We start from the raw sequence: 16,197 nt of genomic DNA, 5'->3' as shown, positions 1-16,197 counted from the left end.
GAAGCATTTCAGAAAGGTTTGGAGTAAAATAGTGATGAAATTCGATCATTTTACTATAACACCACAAATATTCTTCTTATAATACATACATTTTCCATCAAGTGCACATTTTTTGTAATGAATTCTAGAAACACAATTTTCTTAGTTAAGGAAATTGCATCAGAAAAAAAAATGTTTTGTATTCAATATGGACATATGGACAAGGGTTTGTGGACACCTAACCATATCATATGTGCTTTTTTGAACATCCCATTACACATTTAGTGCTTATTTGCTCTTATATATAACCTCTATTTTTCTGGGAAGATGTTCCACCAGATTTTGGAGTGTGCTTTTGGAGATTTGTGGAAATTCATTCAGACAAAAGGGTTTTAGTAAAATCAGGTTCTTATGTGGGTGAGATGAGGAGGCCTGGGGTCAGAGCTCTATGGCAAAAGTTCTCCAACCCATGTAAAATGTATCTTCATGGAGCTGGATTTGTGCACTGGTGCATTGAAATGCTGGAACTGGGTCTTTTTTGGGTTTTCAAAGGGACATTTCTTGCTACCAAAGGCATACTATCCAACTGTAAATCCAACTTTGTGGTAACAGTTTGAGGAAGATAATTCAATCTGTATTGTCTGTATAGTCTCGTCTATAGGATAAATGTATAGTGTTGATATTTATGTCTGTACTTTTGAGAGTCACCAATAGCTGGAACTAAATTCCTTGGCCACTAAACCCAATTCTGATTCATATGGCTGGAAAAGTCGGGTGTCCCAAAACGTCTATTCATATAATGGATGTATTGTAGTGTGGGACTTTGTGCCCAATTCTAAATAGATTTGCTACATTTCTACATGTTTCTATTGTTATTATTATACATTTTGCAGATACTAAGGGAAATAAAGAACTAAGTATTTAACATATCGAAATCAGAATCTTCCTGTTCAAGTTTGCCGAATAAACTGTCATTAATTATTAAATGATTTCGCTCCCTTATAGCAAAGAAAATTTCCTTCGTCTTTTGCATTTGTTTTGCATGACCACGATTTCGAGCGCTGCTACAGAACAGTGTGCTCAGGAAATTTATAAAAAGACATGCAAAAGGAAGAAGGCGGCAATGGGAAAGGCCTAAACAGCAGTTCAGTTACACTGAAAAACACAGGCTTGCCAGACAGCGTGATGCTAGGAACATGTGGAGGTGTGTGTGTGTGTGTGTGTGTGTGTGTGTGTGTGTGTGTGTGTGTGTGTGTGTGTGTGTGTGTGTGTGTGTGTGTGTGTGTGAGAGAGAGAGAGAAGAATCTGGTAGTACACTGTGTCCTTGTCTGTCACTATAAAGTTACATGAATGCAAGATTAAGGGCACACACATTTCTAAAATAATCATATCTACTGAATGTGTCATAATCATATCTACTTTACATAAAGGGTGTGTGTGTGCTTGTGTTTGACTCGAGGCTATACGAACCCCCAACAAATCCTGAGTGGAGTTCATGTGAGGGGGCGGCGCGTCTTGTAGGCGTCTTGTGTTCTCAATGGCAATGACGTCACTTCTTATCTCAGGATCTCTTGTCTGTGACTCACAGAAGTGATGAGTCAGATGAAGCTTTACGAGGATTCGTCCCCTCCCCCTACCCCGCCCCCCACACTCACACACATAGTTACACACACACACACACACACACACACACACACACACACACACGCCTTTTATTGATATTATAATGAAAACACCTAAAAAAATGGATCCCAGCAACCGAAAAGAAATGTTCTGGCTCTGGTCAAACCTTGTGAGGACATTTTGGATGTCCAACAAGAACAACCCCCAAAAAACACACACACACACACACACACACACACACACACACACACACACACACACACACACACACACACACACACACCAATCTTATCTATAAACAAAGCCTGTATAATAGAAACAGCCTCACTAGGGCTTTAACCTCCAATCCTACTCCCACAGTGCATGTGTGTGTGTGTGTGTGTGTGTGTGTGTGTAAGGGGGGGTGGCATGTTTTAGTGTGTCAGTGGAGTTTGCAAATCTACTGTAATCCCATCTAATCTAACCCATTTGAGAACTTCCTGTGGCAACAGCCATGCTCGAATTGCAAACACCACACACACAGACACACACACACACACACACACACACACACACACACACTGAACAAATTACTTTCTTTAATCATATACTCATGCTACTCTCAAATATTGGAATTTTTATTGCCCAAAGATGTAGAAATGTGTTCTTGGGAACAATTCCCAAAGCATGCTGCTTAGCAAGAGTCATCTACTATAATATCTCTTTTCCCTTCTCCTTCCCGTACCTCACATGATCCATATGGACAAACATGGCCACTCGGCCTTCCAGACATCCCCTGTGACTTGAGTAATCAGGATTAAGTCAGTAAGTTCATACGGGATGTAGAAAGTATGCCTCATATGGCCGGCAAAAACGGTCATGTTTTCCACAGCCGCATTTGCAATCACACTGATTCTCTTTCCAGACATTATTACGCTGAGTAATGGGCCGTGCTGCTCAGAAAGCGGATCCTCTATAGGAAACACACATTAAACATCCCATTGCTCTTATAATACCTCCACTCTTCTGGAAAGGCGGTTGTTGTGGAGTGGTTGTGTAGATTTGTGCTCGTTCATAAAAAGAGCTGTGTTTTCAAAGCAAGAACGTTAGCACCCATAACGTATGTGTGAAATCGGCACCTGTTAACACACCCCTCTCCAGCTGTTCCCAGGTCAGTTCGACGTTGTTGGAACAAGCTCCTTCCTGACTACAGCAGCTAAAGCCATCAGGCAGCTGTCATCACACCTGCGCATCCGGCAAATTCTTGCCTTCGGCCAGCTCTCGAGACATTTGCTGCGTTCCTAAAGGACGCTGTTACAGTTGGGGATTATACGCTATAAATAAAATAATCGCGACAGCAGACTTTTTTGCAGCCATATGTGCCTCTTCTCCAAAATGATAGCAGAAAGTTGGACAATTGTATAGATTGTCTTTTGGTGCTTTTACCTTCATATAAGAAACACCTCTTCCAGCTTGACAATGCACCTGTGCACAAAGCCAGTTCAATGAAGACATGCTTTACATGGGCTGGAATTGTGTGGAAGATCCCCCTGCTTTAGAGCTTTAACCCTCAACTCTATTGAACACTGACTGCACCCCAGGCCTCTTTACTACCTCTTTACTAACACCCTTGTGACTGAATGAGCACAAATCTCCACAAATTCTAATGGAACATCTTCCTAGAAGAGTGAAGGTCTTTATAACAGTAAACAGTGACTTAATTTGGAATGGGATGTTCAAAAAAGAGGCACATACTAATCATTTGTTGTTATAGTGTATTATGAAACATGGGTACTTCTGGCTACAAAGTAAATATGTGTTTGGTTAAATACATTATGGTTGCTATAAAGTTTAAAGAGGCATATAGATTTCTATAAACCTGTTGTTTTCTAATATAAAGATAGATATAATATATACCTAGCGCCAGCAGTAGGATTTTCCGCCACAGTAAAGTCTTTAGGACAGACAACTTTACTTTTTCGAGGTATTTAGCAACATGTACATGCTGATTACTTTTCAAAAGAAACAAGTTAAAAAATAATTATATATATAATAATAAATTATGATAAATGTCAAACATCGCCTTATAAATCAAAGTATCCAGTGTCTAATTCTACTTTATAGACTATATTACAGATGGGCCCCAGAGTTATGATGGTTAACTTATGACTGATGATAGCAATATGACAAAATTGTAAAAAAAAAATATTGAGTGGTTCATATGGCAGGCAAACGCATGCTCCGCTCTCCACTGGTGAAACATCCACCGCCAAATACATATACACTGTCAAGTTTATACATTATGTGATGGAGGTCTCTCTTTGCAGTTGGGGACGGTTTCTCATCAACACCTTGTGGGGGTTCCATGAAATTCCAGAGTAAGAACAGGAGCTTTAAAGATGGATTTGGACTGTAGTTACTGTCAACAGAAACATTGACTCAGGACTACAGTTTGCTCTGATCATCACTGTACACCGCAACATCGTTTATCTGTAATAAATGGACATTCGGTGCAACCCAGATGAGGATGGGTAAATTAATTGTGTAAATTGCTGTTTTGCTAAATTATATACTGTAATTTCTAACCCTAATCTTACGCTATATCGACTTACTATATATTCCACACACACACACACACACACACACACAGGATTCATGACACAGTTTTGGCTATTTTTATTCTGTACATTTTTATTTACAATACTATTTTTTTGCATTAATGGTGAGTAAAAGGATTAAATGTAATACATAAATACGAACAGTTTGTCTTTTTTTTTTTGTACAAATTTGCATATAACTAATAGCAGAAATTAAAACTCCAAACAGACACGTTACGGTACGGTTTTGTCACTCCCGGAGCCGTTACAAAAAACTCACGCTCATGGTAAGAGGATGTCAGTTATGGGTCCTAGTGCCCACTGACATTGAAAGAAAAAAACACTGATCCATTTGTTGAGATTTCAAATGTCCAAACCTAATGGACTCAGGAAAAATCTCTTCTCACGCACACACCAAAAAAGAAAAAAAAAAAAAAGCCCAAATAACCGCACTCGAATGAACAAGAACAAAAAAAGAACAAATACAACCCCCATGGTATCTGTAGTAATAACAATAATTATAATAATGATAATAGTATTGGCCGCATGGCTGTGAGCTCGTGTGCTGTGAGAAAAATGTGAAGAAAAAAAAAAAAAAAAAAAAAAGCCAGAACGATGACGACGCTGCCTTCGGATCGATCATCCACCAGCGGGTCACAGTAGCATGTTCACATTATGAATTTGTTATAAGGGGAGGCGGCGATGAATGGATGATGACCACACAGGCAGCTTAGACGAAAAGTCGACCTATTTGACTTTTACTGAATAGGCTTGAGTGGAAAGAAAAGGCGTGTCTTCTAAATCCTGACTGGAAGATAATAGTAGCAGGAAAAAAAAAATCAAAAATAAAATAATCCATAGAACGTCCTGCTAACAGCTCTAAATTGCACAACCTCGTTTTGGCAAACCATGTGATTTCTAGAAAAGCAACAATCCAATACTTAGTATCATGTATAGCTTGATATATACGTTCGCATCGGTATCCTGAAAAGATGCAGCCTTGAGTTTTCACTTTTTTTTCTTCTATCTTGAACCAAAGCAAAGAGCAAGACAGTCATTCAGCTCGTGAACGAAAAACAGGATTAATGGCTTCCTGAAACGCCATCTTGACCTACAAATCGAAGCAGAACTATGGCAGGGAGCTGGCATAGCAGTCAAGTGTCTTAGAAAGAAGAAAATAAAATCAACTAAGAAAGAAAAAAATAAAAGACTAATTAATGCACAGGCGTCACACGGCGCAGTTGTTTTAGCAAGAGTCCCCCACCTCCGCCTTCTTTCTCGTAATAGAAAAACACAAGTCCGTTTATCCGATATCCGTTTTTTTTTTCATAATTCTCCTTTTCCTGCATTTTATATTCTCTGGATCTTGTCGGCCACCACCACAGGGTTTTCTTTGCGGATCTTGGCGGCCGCTTCGGATTTGTAGTCGTACGTGCAGTTGTGCTTGTCCGAGTAGCGGTGGATACCGCAGAAGAGCTGACCGCACCTACAGTCAAAACCTGCGGGACGGAAAAAAAAAAAACGAGCCCTATGTATTATATAAAGGATACATGATACGGAACTGGGAATAGGAATGAATTCTGAATTCTGCATTACTGAAAATATTTGTACCTACAGCTATTCACATACCCAGAATTCTTGGGGGGGAATACTCACCTGTGAGGCCGACCCTCTTGCGGCAGGTGAAGCAGCGGTTCTTTTTGGGTTTGCCCGAGTCTGGACTCTCTGCCACATCGCTGAGAGGCGAACAGGAGGAAGATGGCTGGCTAACGACTGTGGGAGCAGGAGGTGTACAGACATAATTACATACTGCTTTTCCTTCAGCCTGTATCTAGTTACGATGGTTTGACTTACGATTTTTCGATCTTAATAGCGATACGCCAAATTGCAAAAATATTTAGAATTTTACGCAACAGGCACAGGCGTACGATGTACAATACGCCCACCCCAACTGCACGTACAACGTATATCTCGCCCTGTGAGATGCCCCACTCTCGCTAGCGGTCGACAGAGTAAAGTTGTCTCAGTGTTAGTGTTTTTTTGTTTTGTGTCAAACAGCAATTTTAGTGATAAAAGCATGTCTTAAAAGTGCCAAAGTATGTCTCCTGCTGGTAGTGGAAAAAAAAGAAGAGGAAAGCCATCAGTTTAGAGCAGAAAATGTAAATAATAAATTAGCATGAAGCAGGAAAGTCTGTCACAGTCGTAGCACCATCTTCGAATTACGATATTTTTTGACTTACGATGGGGTCGTCGTAACGTATCTCCATCGCAATTAGAAGACTACCTGTGTGTGTGTGTGTGTGTGTGTGTGTGTATACACGCTTATAAACACACATGGATGCAGGCATACATGTTTGTGTGTGTGTTTTTTCTGAGATCTGAAAGTCTGACTGAGGGCTTTGGAAAAGAGGCTACAATTTCACAGGGATGTGCCCAAAAACCACACCGCAGCAGAAATGCACACCCAAACACACGAGGGAGAAAGGAGGGAGTAGGGTAACGTGGAGAGAGAGAGCGACCAGAAAGATCTGGAAATTCTATGTTTATATTTTGTCTGCTAGCAAAAACTTATATAGACATGCCTCAGAAATAAATCCATTCTGTAAAAAAAGAGAAAAAAAAAAACATCTGTCCAAAAAAAGCAGCACATGACAATGGCTTTCAGGAACAGAATGTTACATCCGAAATGTTTAAATGAATGTTAAACATGACATGATCGACTTTTTAACATGCGGTCAGTTTTTCCTTCATGTTATCAACTGCCATTTTTAACTATCGTACAAAACTCTAGCAACCCCTGAGGTATACCTCAGCCAACAAACGTTGCCTTGAATTGAAGTTCATTTTTACAGTGCTTTTCTTTTTTTCTTTGATACACTGCCTGAAGATCCCCAATGAGCAAGTCTTCTAGTAGCACTGGAACTGAATCTGGGGCAACATAATGGGGAAGCTGAACATGCTTGGAGGAGAGCACTAATTCAACTGAATATACAGCAACCAGGATGAGGACCAGCTCTTTACTTTAGGTATAGACAGCTAGAACAAATTCCAAATTGCCGTCTTTACTTGCACCACTGAGGAGCTTTTTTTACTCCCCAGGGGAAAAAATAACACTATATAAACATAGACATTATTATTTACTCATATTTTGTACGTTACCTGCTTCCGCATTGTTCAATGCAGGAGACGGACTCTTCTCCTCTCTGGAAATGCTCATCTCAGTCATCTGTTGTGTGACAGGCAGGGAGGCTGCGGCGGACATGCCTCTGAGGAAACAGCACAGTATTTTCCGCTGACTTGCGATACATACACACAACCACATGCACAGCTGCTGGCAAAGGCTCAAAGCACCTGACCATAACTTGAGGCTTCTTGTAGATAGAGGCCTTAAAAGCCTACACTATACACACAGAAGGAAGTACTCACAAAAAAAATGAAGAAATGTAAACACCCAAAACACAGAATGCCGAACTCACACAAGTGAAGAGACACGATTATCAGGAGAAAAGGCCGACAGATTGTTCTTCTTTTGCCAAATAAATCGTATTTTCTTCGTTCACTAACGTGTCTCAACAAATTACTCATATGGTCTTGGTCTTTCGTTGTGGTTAAGGCACTGGGTTACTGATCGGAAGGTTGGGGTTTCAAGACCCAGTATTACCAACTTGCCACTCTTGGGCCCTTGAGCAAGGCCCTTAACCATCTGTGCCCCAAAGGCACTGTATCATAGCATTTGTTGATAATTGGCTGAATTGTGGAAATGTTTTCTAAAGTGGCGCAGTATGCGAATTTGGACAGTAAAACCCAGACAATAAATAATACAAATATCTAGTGACATTTTATCCAGAACGTTCTTGCTATTTGTTTGCACAACCCTGTGGTTTTATAGGTTTCTTCCTTTTATAAAAAAAAAAAAATGTTAAAAACTCACTCTGACGTTGATTCTGCGCAGGTTGTCTCTGCTTTTTTTAGGCTGCTTTCTAGTCTCTGCATGGCAGACGTCTCCGATGAAGGACTGCCAGCTGCTCGGGAAAAAGAAATGTGCGTGGCGCTATAACATCGGTAAATGTTCAACAATCCTCCCGAGGCACTCAAAACACAAATGGGCAAAATTCTTCTTTAAGAAACCATCAGCCCTCTTCCACATACTTTATATGTAGACAAATTTTGTGGACCTTTTTAAACATCCTATTCCACATTTAGTCCCCATCTGCTGTTATAATCACTGTTCTAGTTACACTAGATTTTGAAGTGTGGAGATTTGTGCTCTTTCGCATACTAGGTACTGATGTAGGTGAGGTGAGAAGGCCTGGGGTGCAGTCAGTGTTCCGATTGGTCCAAGCCACATATAGCTGGAAACGTCAGGTGTCTTTTGTCCAGATAGTTTAGATTGGCTCACAGACGTGATCATTTAGTATCACTGTGATGGACAAGGGGAAAGAGAGACCAGATAGTCCCTTCTACGTCAAGTCTCTCACAGACATCCTTAACACATATTTCAATTTAACAACCCAGAATGGAAAACCATCCCAATCCTGGTACTTTGAACCTGCTAGGGATTTTGTTACTGACCATTAGTTGGCACAGATGACAGATTGGAAATGTTATCCATTTGAAAAGGAAAAATAAGGCTCTGCCACAAGACTTACCCAGAGGGCTCACTGGGCTACGATCGCTGCTCTGCTGTCGACTCAGGTGTTCCTTGTAGCACACCGAGCACATGCCATTAGTCCTGGGGTTGCCATAGAAACCGCAGCCCATAGTGCAAAGGATGGGAACCGGGCTCTGATTGGTCTCCTGGGCCATTGTTGCTGTTGAAATATTACTTGTGTTAATATATTACTCTGGTATGGTGAGAGGAATAAAATCGATTGGATCATGCTATAATGGGAAAATATTCAACTTCATATCAGTAACAACCTGTAAAGCTGCATCACAATACCCCAGCAGTAAATCATTACCTGTAACAGCATACCCTTGTGTTTAATTCACTACTTTAACCCTATACGATAGATTTCTTGCCCAAATCTTATTAAAAAAAGACCTAGAGTTAGGGATAACCCAGAGTAAAATGCGTGTGGTATCAATTTTAAACTTTCAGGAAAAGACTTGGTGATGAATACACAGCACCTTGAGAAAGAAGTTTTCATAGTTTTTTTCCCCCCACTTTTGGTACTAATTATTTCAAGATCGACTGGTTTCTACAAACATTTGTATGAATGTTTCCCTGAGGTGACTAAGAGCTGTCCAATCACTGCGTTTCTGTAAACATGTTGGTAATTAGGACACGTTTGTTTTGCTCCAGCCCATCTGACAACCACATCCTTTATCATGCACTTTGCAATCTAGGTCCCATTTTTGCTGTGTAACTCAAGTTTTTTTAAACAATATTAATAATAGGTTACTTCCTGTTATAATTTATTCTGATCTGCTTCATTTCCTATAGTAAATATAACTGACAAATACAAATTCAGTGATCACTGCTCACAAAGATTGCCCCAATTACTAATCATTACTGTTCCCTGTAACTAATCACTAATTAACCCTGTCCCCAAGACTAATCATTGATAATCACTGTCCCAAAGGACAAATTATTACCCACTAATGTTCCCTCCTGACAAACCACTAATCACCATTGTCCCCATGACCAGTCATTGATCACCAATGTCCACCAGGACTAATCACCACTGTTCCCCATAACTAATCATTGATTACTACTGTTCCCAATGACCAACAAATTTTCACCACTGTCCCCATTTGACTAATCACTGATCACCCGTTCCTGTGACTAATCTATAATCACCACCCTTTGTCCCACCCCAAACTCTTTTGTTTTGGTGGGCAAACTGAAGTAACAAGAGTCGTGTTACACCAGTATCTATAATCGTGAGGGGTTTTTTTGTTTGAGGGAAATTTCACATTTGTTACGTTTGAAGGTCTCGCGCACGGTCAACCGTTACGATTTGAAATGTAAAGGGTTCACGCGAGAGCTTATATTCCGTACACGCGCACTAATATATATATATATATATATATATATATATATATATATATATATATATATATAATATACACCTCTCTCTCTCTCTCTCTATGTTCAGCCTGTCAGAATTATTCAGAAATTCGCCTGAAGTGATTGTTACCGCCACCTTTACGGCGTTTATATCGAAATTGTTCACCATTTACACACCGACTAACCCCCACAACAGCGATTATTCATCTCTGACCAGATAAAACTGGAAAAAAAAGCGGGGGGGGGGGGGAGCTAACGAAGCTAACGCTTTGGCTGTTTTTTTCACCAAGGTTTTGCTTAGCAACTCGGTAAGGAGAGACCTCACTCCTTTACTAATGAAATAAAGTGGATTGAAAATAAGCAAGACGACATATACATGAGTTAGTTTGTATTAGTTAATTAAAAACAGTCTCTTTTTGTGTGTTTCCCCCTGTCCTTTGTCCTTTAAAGCAGTACTTCCTTTTCACTTCAGACTGTAATTAAGGAAGCTAGTCTGGTACTAGCGTCGAAAAAAACAACCCCGGCTAGCTAAAGAGGTTTTCCTCCCTTTTTTTTGTCACAAAGAAAGCTTTTATTAGGGAACTAACCGAACAAAAAACAATAGACAATAAGAGGATTAGGGAGCAGGCCAGCGATTCATCGCTTCGACATTTGCTCTCATTTATCACTACAATTTTGAGGACATTTCAATGTCAGTGTGACTCAGTCTGCCAGGTGGTTAGCCATCTTCCATATCCTGTGTTGTGTTTGGTTTTTTATTTTTTATTTAAGGCAAGACTATATTATAGAATAATGGTGATTTTTGTTGTGTCTAACAGGACCCACCCGTACTCTCTATATCCTCTTTGTATCCCCCCCTTCTTTCTCTCTATACCATCGTCACTTTGAATGTCTTACCTGTTTACTACACGTCAGCAAAACCTTTAACCTTCTTATTCTTTCAAATAATCCCATTTGAACGTCACAATCGCATCGTACGTACCTTTTTAATCGATTAAAGAACCAGGACGGATCTGTTGCTCCGTTTGTTTGTCTGTCCACAGGCTTTGTTTCGAGGACAACGCTGTATGAACTACTCCAGCACAGCAGTCTCTTATTTTGTTCTGTTCTGTTCTGTCCTGTCCTGTCTCTCTCTCTCTCTCTCTCTTTCTTTCGCTCTCCCCCCACCCCAATCTTCCCTTCTTTTCTTTCACGCTGTTGTTTCCTTCTTTAGTCAAAAGGCGGGACTGTACACGTCAAATCGGCAAAGTCGGCCCCCTATTGGTCACGCTGGATGTGAGGTCGGTGAAATGGGCTGAACGGAAATGTCATCTGAAGAAAAAGTATTCGTTTACCACATATGTCCTGATGACTAATGATCTTTGAAGCTACTACTACTACTGCATCATGGAAAAGTGTCCACCGACAAGCAGATGATGAAATGAAAGTCGGGGCCAGAAATGTTGCAATCAACATGATAACAAATCCTCAAAGTGGCCATGCCAGTGCATGAACAGTAAACAAAGTGTGCTTAATACCCAAACACCCTTTTATAACACTGTAATAGGACCCTGCTTTTTTTTGTTTACAGGAACCCGGAACGTGATGATGCTCGGTGGCAGAGGCAGAACCTTTCTTTGATCGCATGGTCTAATCTCATACAAGATCATCATCATTCAGTATATTCTGAATATCTTAAACAGGAGGTTTTTTTTTTTTTTTTTTACTTTTCACATGTACATTACAGTACATTCAGGTAGCTAACATCAGGATCAGCCATGATAAAGAATCCCTGAAACACAAAGTGTTAAGCCTAGCTTGACAGCCCAAGATTGGCAGCTTGGCAATACTGGGGCTTAAACCTCCAACCTTCTGATCAGTAACCCAAACTCTTGACCACTGAGCCCCCTAAATCAGACTGTTAGAAATTCTTTCTAAAATTCTTTCTATTTTAGAATCTCCCACGAGTTGTGTAGATTGTGGCTGCTCTGCCCCTGGCCAGGTCCAAAATCCTAATAAGACTGAAGAGGTGTTTGAAGAAATTGGTTCGTCTGTAAATTCTTTAAAATGTTCCAGACGTACACGCTGCTTCTTGAAAAAAATGGAAATGCTTAACCACAAAAGGGCAGTTCTTTCTCACAAGCACACCAGGGAGGAACGAGCGAATGTGCATGAATTATTTGTGCATTTGGGGATGCTGCAGAGAGAAAGACGTATTCAGTGTCATTCTTCACGCTCTCACAGGAAGTCTCGAAACACTATACTTATGCTGCCACATTCGTACGATAAAAGTGTGAAACAGTCAACAAATGTTTTTAATGCATGTGCTTGTTTTACCACACACACAGTGCATAAATTGAAGAAGCTTTAAGGGGATGATGCATCAAATTTACTAAATAATGTTTTGCAATTTCCCATACAGTGAACGGGTTAAACCAATTCTCTAGTACATCCAGCCATTCAAGATATAAAATAGTTAGGCTGTGCAATTTTTTTTTTTTTAGTTTGTATTCTGGTAGACTTTGTCATTGAATGCAGGTACCATCTAATGAACAAACTGAAAATGAAACCATAAAAAAAATAAGGAGGTGTTTGAAGCTGTGAAGGCTGGAAATTGGGGACTTTTCTGGGGAAATATTGTGTTAGATCAGTGGTACAAAAAATGCTTTTACTTTTGGATGAATCAAAAATATAAAGTCACTTTTTTTGGGGAAAGATTAATACGTCTGTATCCCACCCTTTCTCCCATACTGACATCGTTTTCACACTGATATCGTTATAGCTGATCACGTTAACACACAGGCCACAGAAAGTTGAAAAGTCACAGTAAGATTATCAGGGAGCGTGGAAGACTTGTCTGAAATGAGGAAGTTGTTCATGTCAAGCGAAGCATTTTTCAAGATGTAATCAGTAATGAGCAAATCATCAGCAGATTAAAAAGCAGGATCATTTGTATGTTGGTGTCTGTACGATTTGAGATTCCTTCACGCCGAAATACGAGCTCGTATTGTGAAAATGCAGCTGTTTTGCTGGGTGGCTACACATCCACAGCGAAAGGCTTGGTGTAAAGTGACTGATGTAGATTTACTATGTGGAACTGAGTGTATCTGTTTTTTCTGCCTCCGCTCTTCACGTGCGTTCTATCCACCTAATGTACCCGCATTCGTCTTTCTCAGAACTCGAGACGTTTTTTTGCTCAGCGTATGGACTCGTTCAGCCTCGGGGGGGTTATGAGCTTACTTTTCACTAGTTTTAAGATAACTGAAGAGCCATCAGTGCCTTGAACCTTGTTCTGTTGACATTAGAGATGGATGTCGCATCCTATAATTCAGTTATCTTAAAACTAGTGAAAATTTTTTTTAATGATGCATTTATTTATATATTTGTGTCTCACTGATACTCAGATCTATAAAAGATTTGTAATAGAAATAAGAATTGCTACAAGTTTAATTTTTGGCTTAAAATGCAATCCATAGTAACATAATGGTTAACCTGGTTGCTTTGCAATTTCTTTGTGTATTGGATCTCTTATGGGAGGCGTAACCTGAGAGAGCTGGCAAAAAAATAAAAAATCGCAGGTGTCTTAAGAAAAGTGTGTGTGTAAAAGAGAGAAGGGAGTGGGCCAGGAGTAGAGTTTAAAAAAAAAAATGTTGAACTAGTTTCGGCCTGTTTCTGCGACAGCGTGTGTGTGTGTGTGTCATCTATCGTTGGGATGATAATCACTTCTGCCCTGATGCATCCTTGTTTGCTTTGTATATAACAAAGATGACACGTCAATCAGTAACTGGCTCTCTTTCTCTGTCTTTCACAGGGTTAGCATTGTCTAAAGCGTCACTTCCGCAAATCCCTTCCTTTGTCACAGCTGCTTATTTGCATGTCAGGGTCAGGTGCACCACACGGTTCCCTTTCAACACCTGGACATGGTGGATGCTCTTTATTATTTTGCATATAATTTGGATTGCATGTTCGTCTTTCAGTGGGAACAGACTGCAATGATATACATTTTAATTTTGCACAATTTTGGGATTGAATAGAGACAATCAGATTCCACCGTAATAGGTCTTCCCAAGACTTTTTACTCATATTTAGTCACAACAATGAGCTAGCTAAATGTGGTTTTTGTTTTTGTTTATTTGAACATAAACAAGGTTCCTTGAGATGCCTCTACAGATTGTACTTGTTATTCACTGGACTGTATTGCATACACCAATCAGGCAAACCATTGACATTATAACATTATGAACGACACTGATTATCTCTTCATCGTGGCACCTGTTAGTGGGTAAATATATTTATTTGGCAGCAAGTGAACATTTTGACTTCAAAGTTGACGTGTTCGAAGCAGGAAAAATGGGCGAGCGTAAGGATTTGAGCGAGTTCGACAAAGGCCTTGTAGGATGTTTTTGGTCTGCAGTGGTCAGCATTTATAAAAATGGCCCAAGGAAGGAACAGTGGTGAAACAGTGACGGGGTCACGGGCGGCTGAGGCTCTATGCATGTGGGGAGCAAAGGCTGACCCATGTGATCCGATCCAACAGACGAGTTACTGTAGCTCAAACTGATGAAGAAGTTAATGCTGTTAATGTTCAACAGGTCAGGACTGTTTTGCCAGCTAAAGGGGGACCGACACAATATTAGGCAGAGGGTCATAATATTATGAATACTAAGAAATACTTTCCTAATGCTAAGAAATTTCCCCACTGTGGGACGAATAAAGGTTTATCTTGGTTTATCTTATGCCTGATAGATGTACATCTGTCCTGTGTCAGCCAAGTTAGACATAACCAATGGTGTGGAGCATGCTTTAATGGTGGAACTGGGGCTTGTCTCTGGGACAGGGCCTGACTGACCCTTCCTGCTAGATTGCATGAGTGATGGTGTCTGATGTTGAAAGACAGATGCACTTGATGACCCCTTGTTTACCACACTGATTATGTGCCCAAGTTTGTCTTGTAAGGTGTTCAAACTAAGCGAAGTATTTCATTCTTTGATAACAATCTAAAGAAGGTCGCAGAATTATCGTGTTTATACCTACAATGTTAAACAGGCGTTTTATTAGTGATTCAGCAAAACCACTGAGATGTTTTGTAGCTTGCTTACTGAACAGAAATGCTGGCTCTCATTTACTAAGCCCAAAAAGGCTACATTTGGGCTTTGGCTTTACATGAGGCAGAATCCCATATACATGATCCTTTTTTTTTCTTCATTAACAACCTACTGCAGGGACTTCAGTATCTTCAGTATCTTCCCCAAGCAGACTCCGTTCCTCGAATAACGCGCCTTGTTTGTATAGGCAAGGAAATGTCTGTGATATATGATGTATCACATTACAGTGTTCCAATGTCATGTGCTGGTTAGTTGTTTTTTTTCTTCCTTTTATTGCTCCACATGCTCTTACAGGCACTGCAGTTACTGTGCATAAACAAACACACACACGCAGTCGGGTTTCCCCGCGTTTGTTTTCATTGCTTCTCCACCCCTCGGCCCAGCCTTCGACCAACTCTACATCCTGCTCACGGCTCCTTACTCAGTGCCTTGCTTGCTGTCATGCGGCCAGGTCCCTCCCTCTTTACTTCACTCCTTGTCTCTTTAGGAGTCCATGCTTCTCTGGGAATATTACGTCAAGCGCATTTTACGTCAAGTCGTATATTTTTAGGTTCATCCCCATCTGGATAGAAACAAACCGTATGAAACGTAGATTCCCCCAAAACGAGGCTTACGTAAATCAGAGATTTGCTTGTCCTGACTCTCCCATTTCAGTTCGATACGTCTTTCATAAAATAATTAGAGCAGCTGCTGAGTCAGTTCTGTCCCGGGACTGTAATCTTAAGCCTCTCCCACTGCAGTTAGATCATTTTCTCGTTTTTGTATTTTTCTTGTTGAGTTCAAGCTGACCCGAGTTCCACAATCAAATACGAATACTCTGAAGAGGACTAGGCTTCTTGGAAGTGTTGGAACGTGGCCAGCTGGTTCATCTGTCATCATGAGCACAGCCTGAGGATCTTTCTGGCACACACTCAGGGACCCT

At 40.4% G+C, this 16,197-nt stretch overlaps 1 protein-coding gene and 1 long non-coding RNA gene across 2 annotated transcripts; one reads left to right on the top strand and one right to left on the bottom strand.

Moving 5' to 3' along the window:
• The first annotated feature begins 1,103 nt into the window (after positions 1–1,103).
• On the top strand, positions 1,104–4,666 carry LOC310718663. The gene is made up of 2 exons (XR_014531209.1): positions 1,104–1,225; positions 1,269–4,666. It is a non-coding gene; the product is annotated as an uncharacterized lncRNA (long non-coding RNA).
• zfand5a (zinc finger, AN1-type domain 5a) lies at positions 4,243–11,385 on the bottom strand. The gene is made up of 6 exons (XM_083527582.1): positions 11,174–11,385; positions 8,828–8,989; positions 8,110–8,200; positions 7,338–7,444; positions 5,835–5,951; positions 4,243–5,677 (listed from the first exon to the last, which is right to left on the bottom strand). Exons 2-6 carry the CDS (start codon positions 8,982–8,984, stop codon positions 5,529–5,531), a joined length of 621 nt encoding a protein of 206 aa, XP_083383708.1. The 5' UTR covers positions 8,985–8,989; positions 11,174–11,385; the 3' UTR covers positions 4,243–5,528.
• Between the last annotated feature and the right edge of the window lie 4,812 nt (positions 11,386–16,197).

This window comes from Silurus aristotelis, assembly GCF_946808225.1.
Source record: "Silurus aristotelis genome assembly, chromosome: 23".
In the NCBI taxonomy this organism is placed as follows: Eukaryota; Metazoa; Chordata; class Actinopteri; order Siluriformes; family Siluridae; genus Silurus; species Silurus aristotelis.
This window is presented reverse-complemented; position numbering and strand designations above follow the sequence as displayed.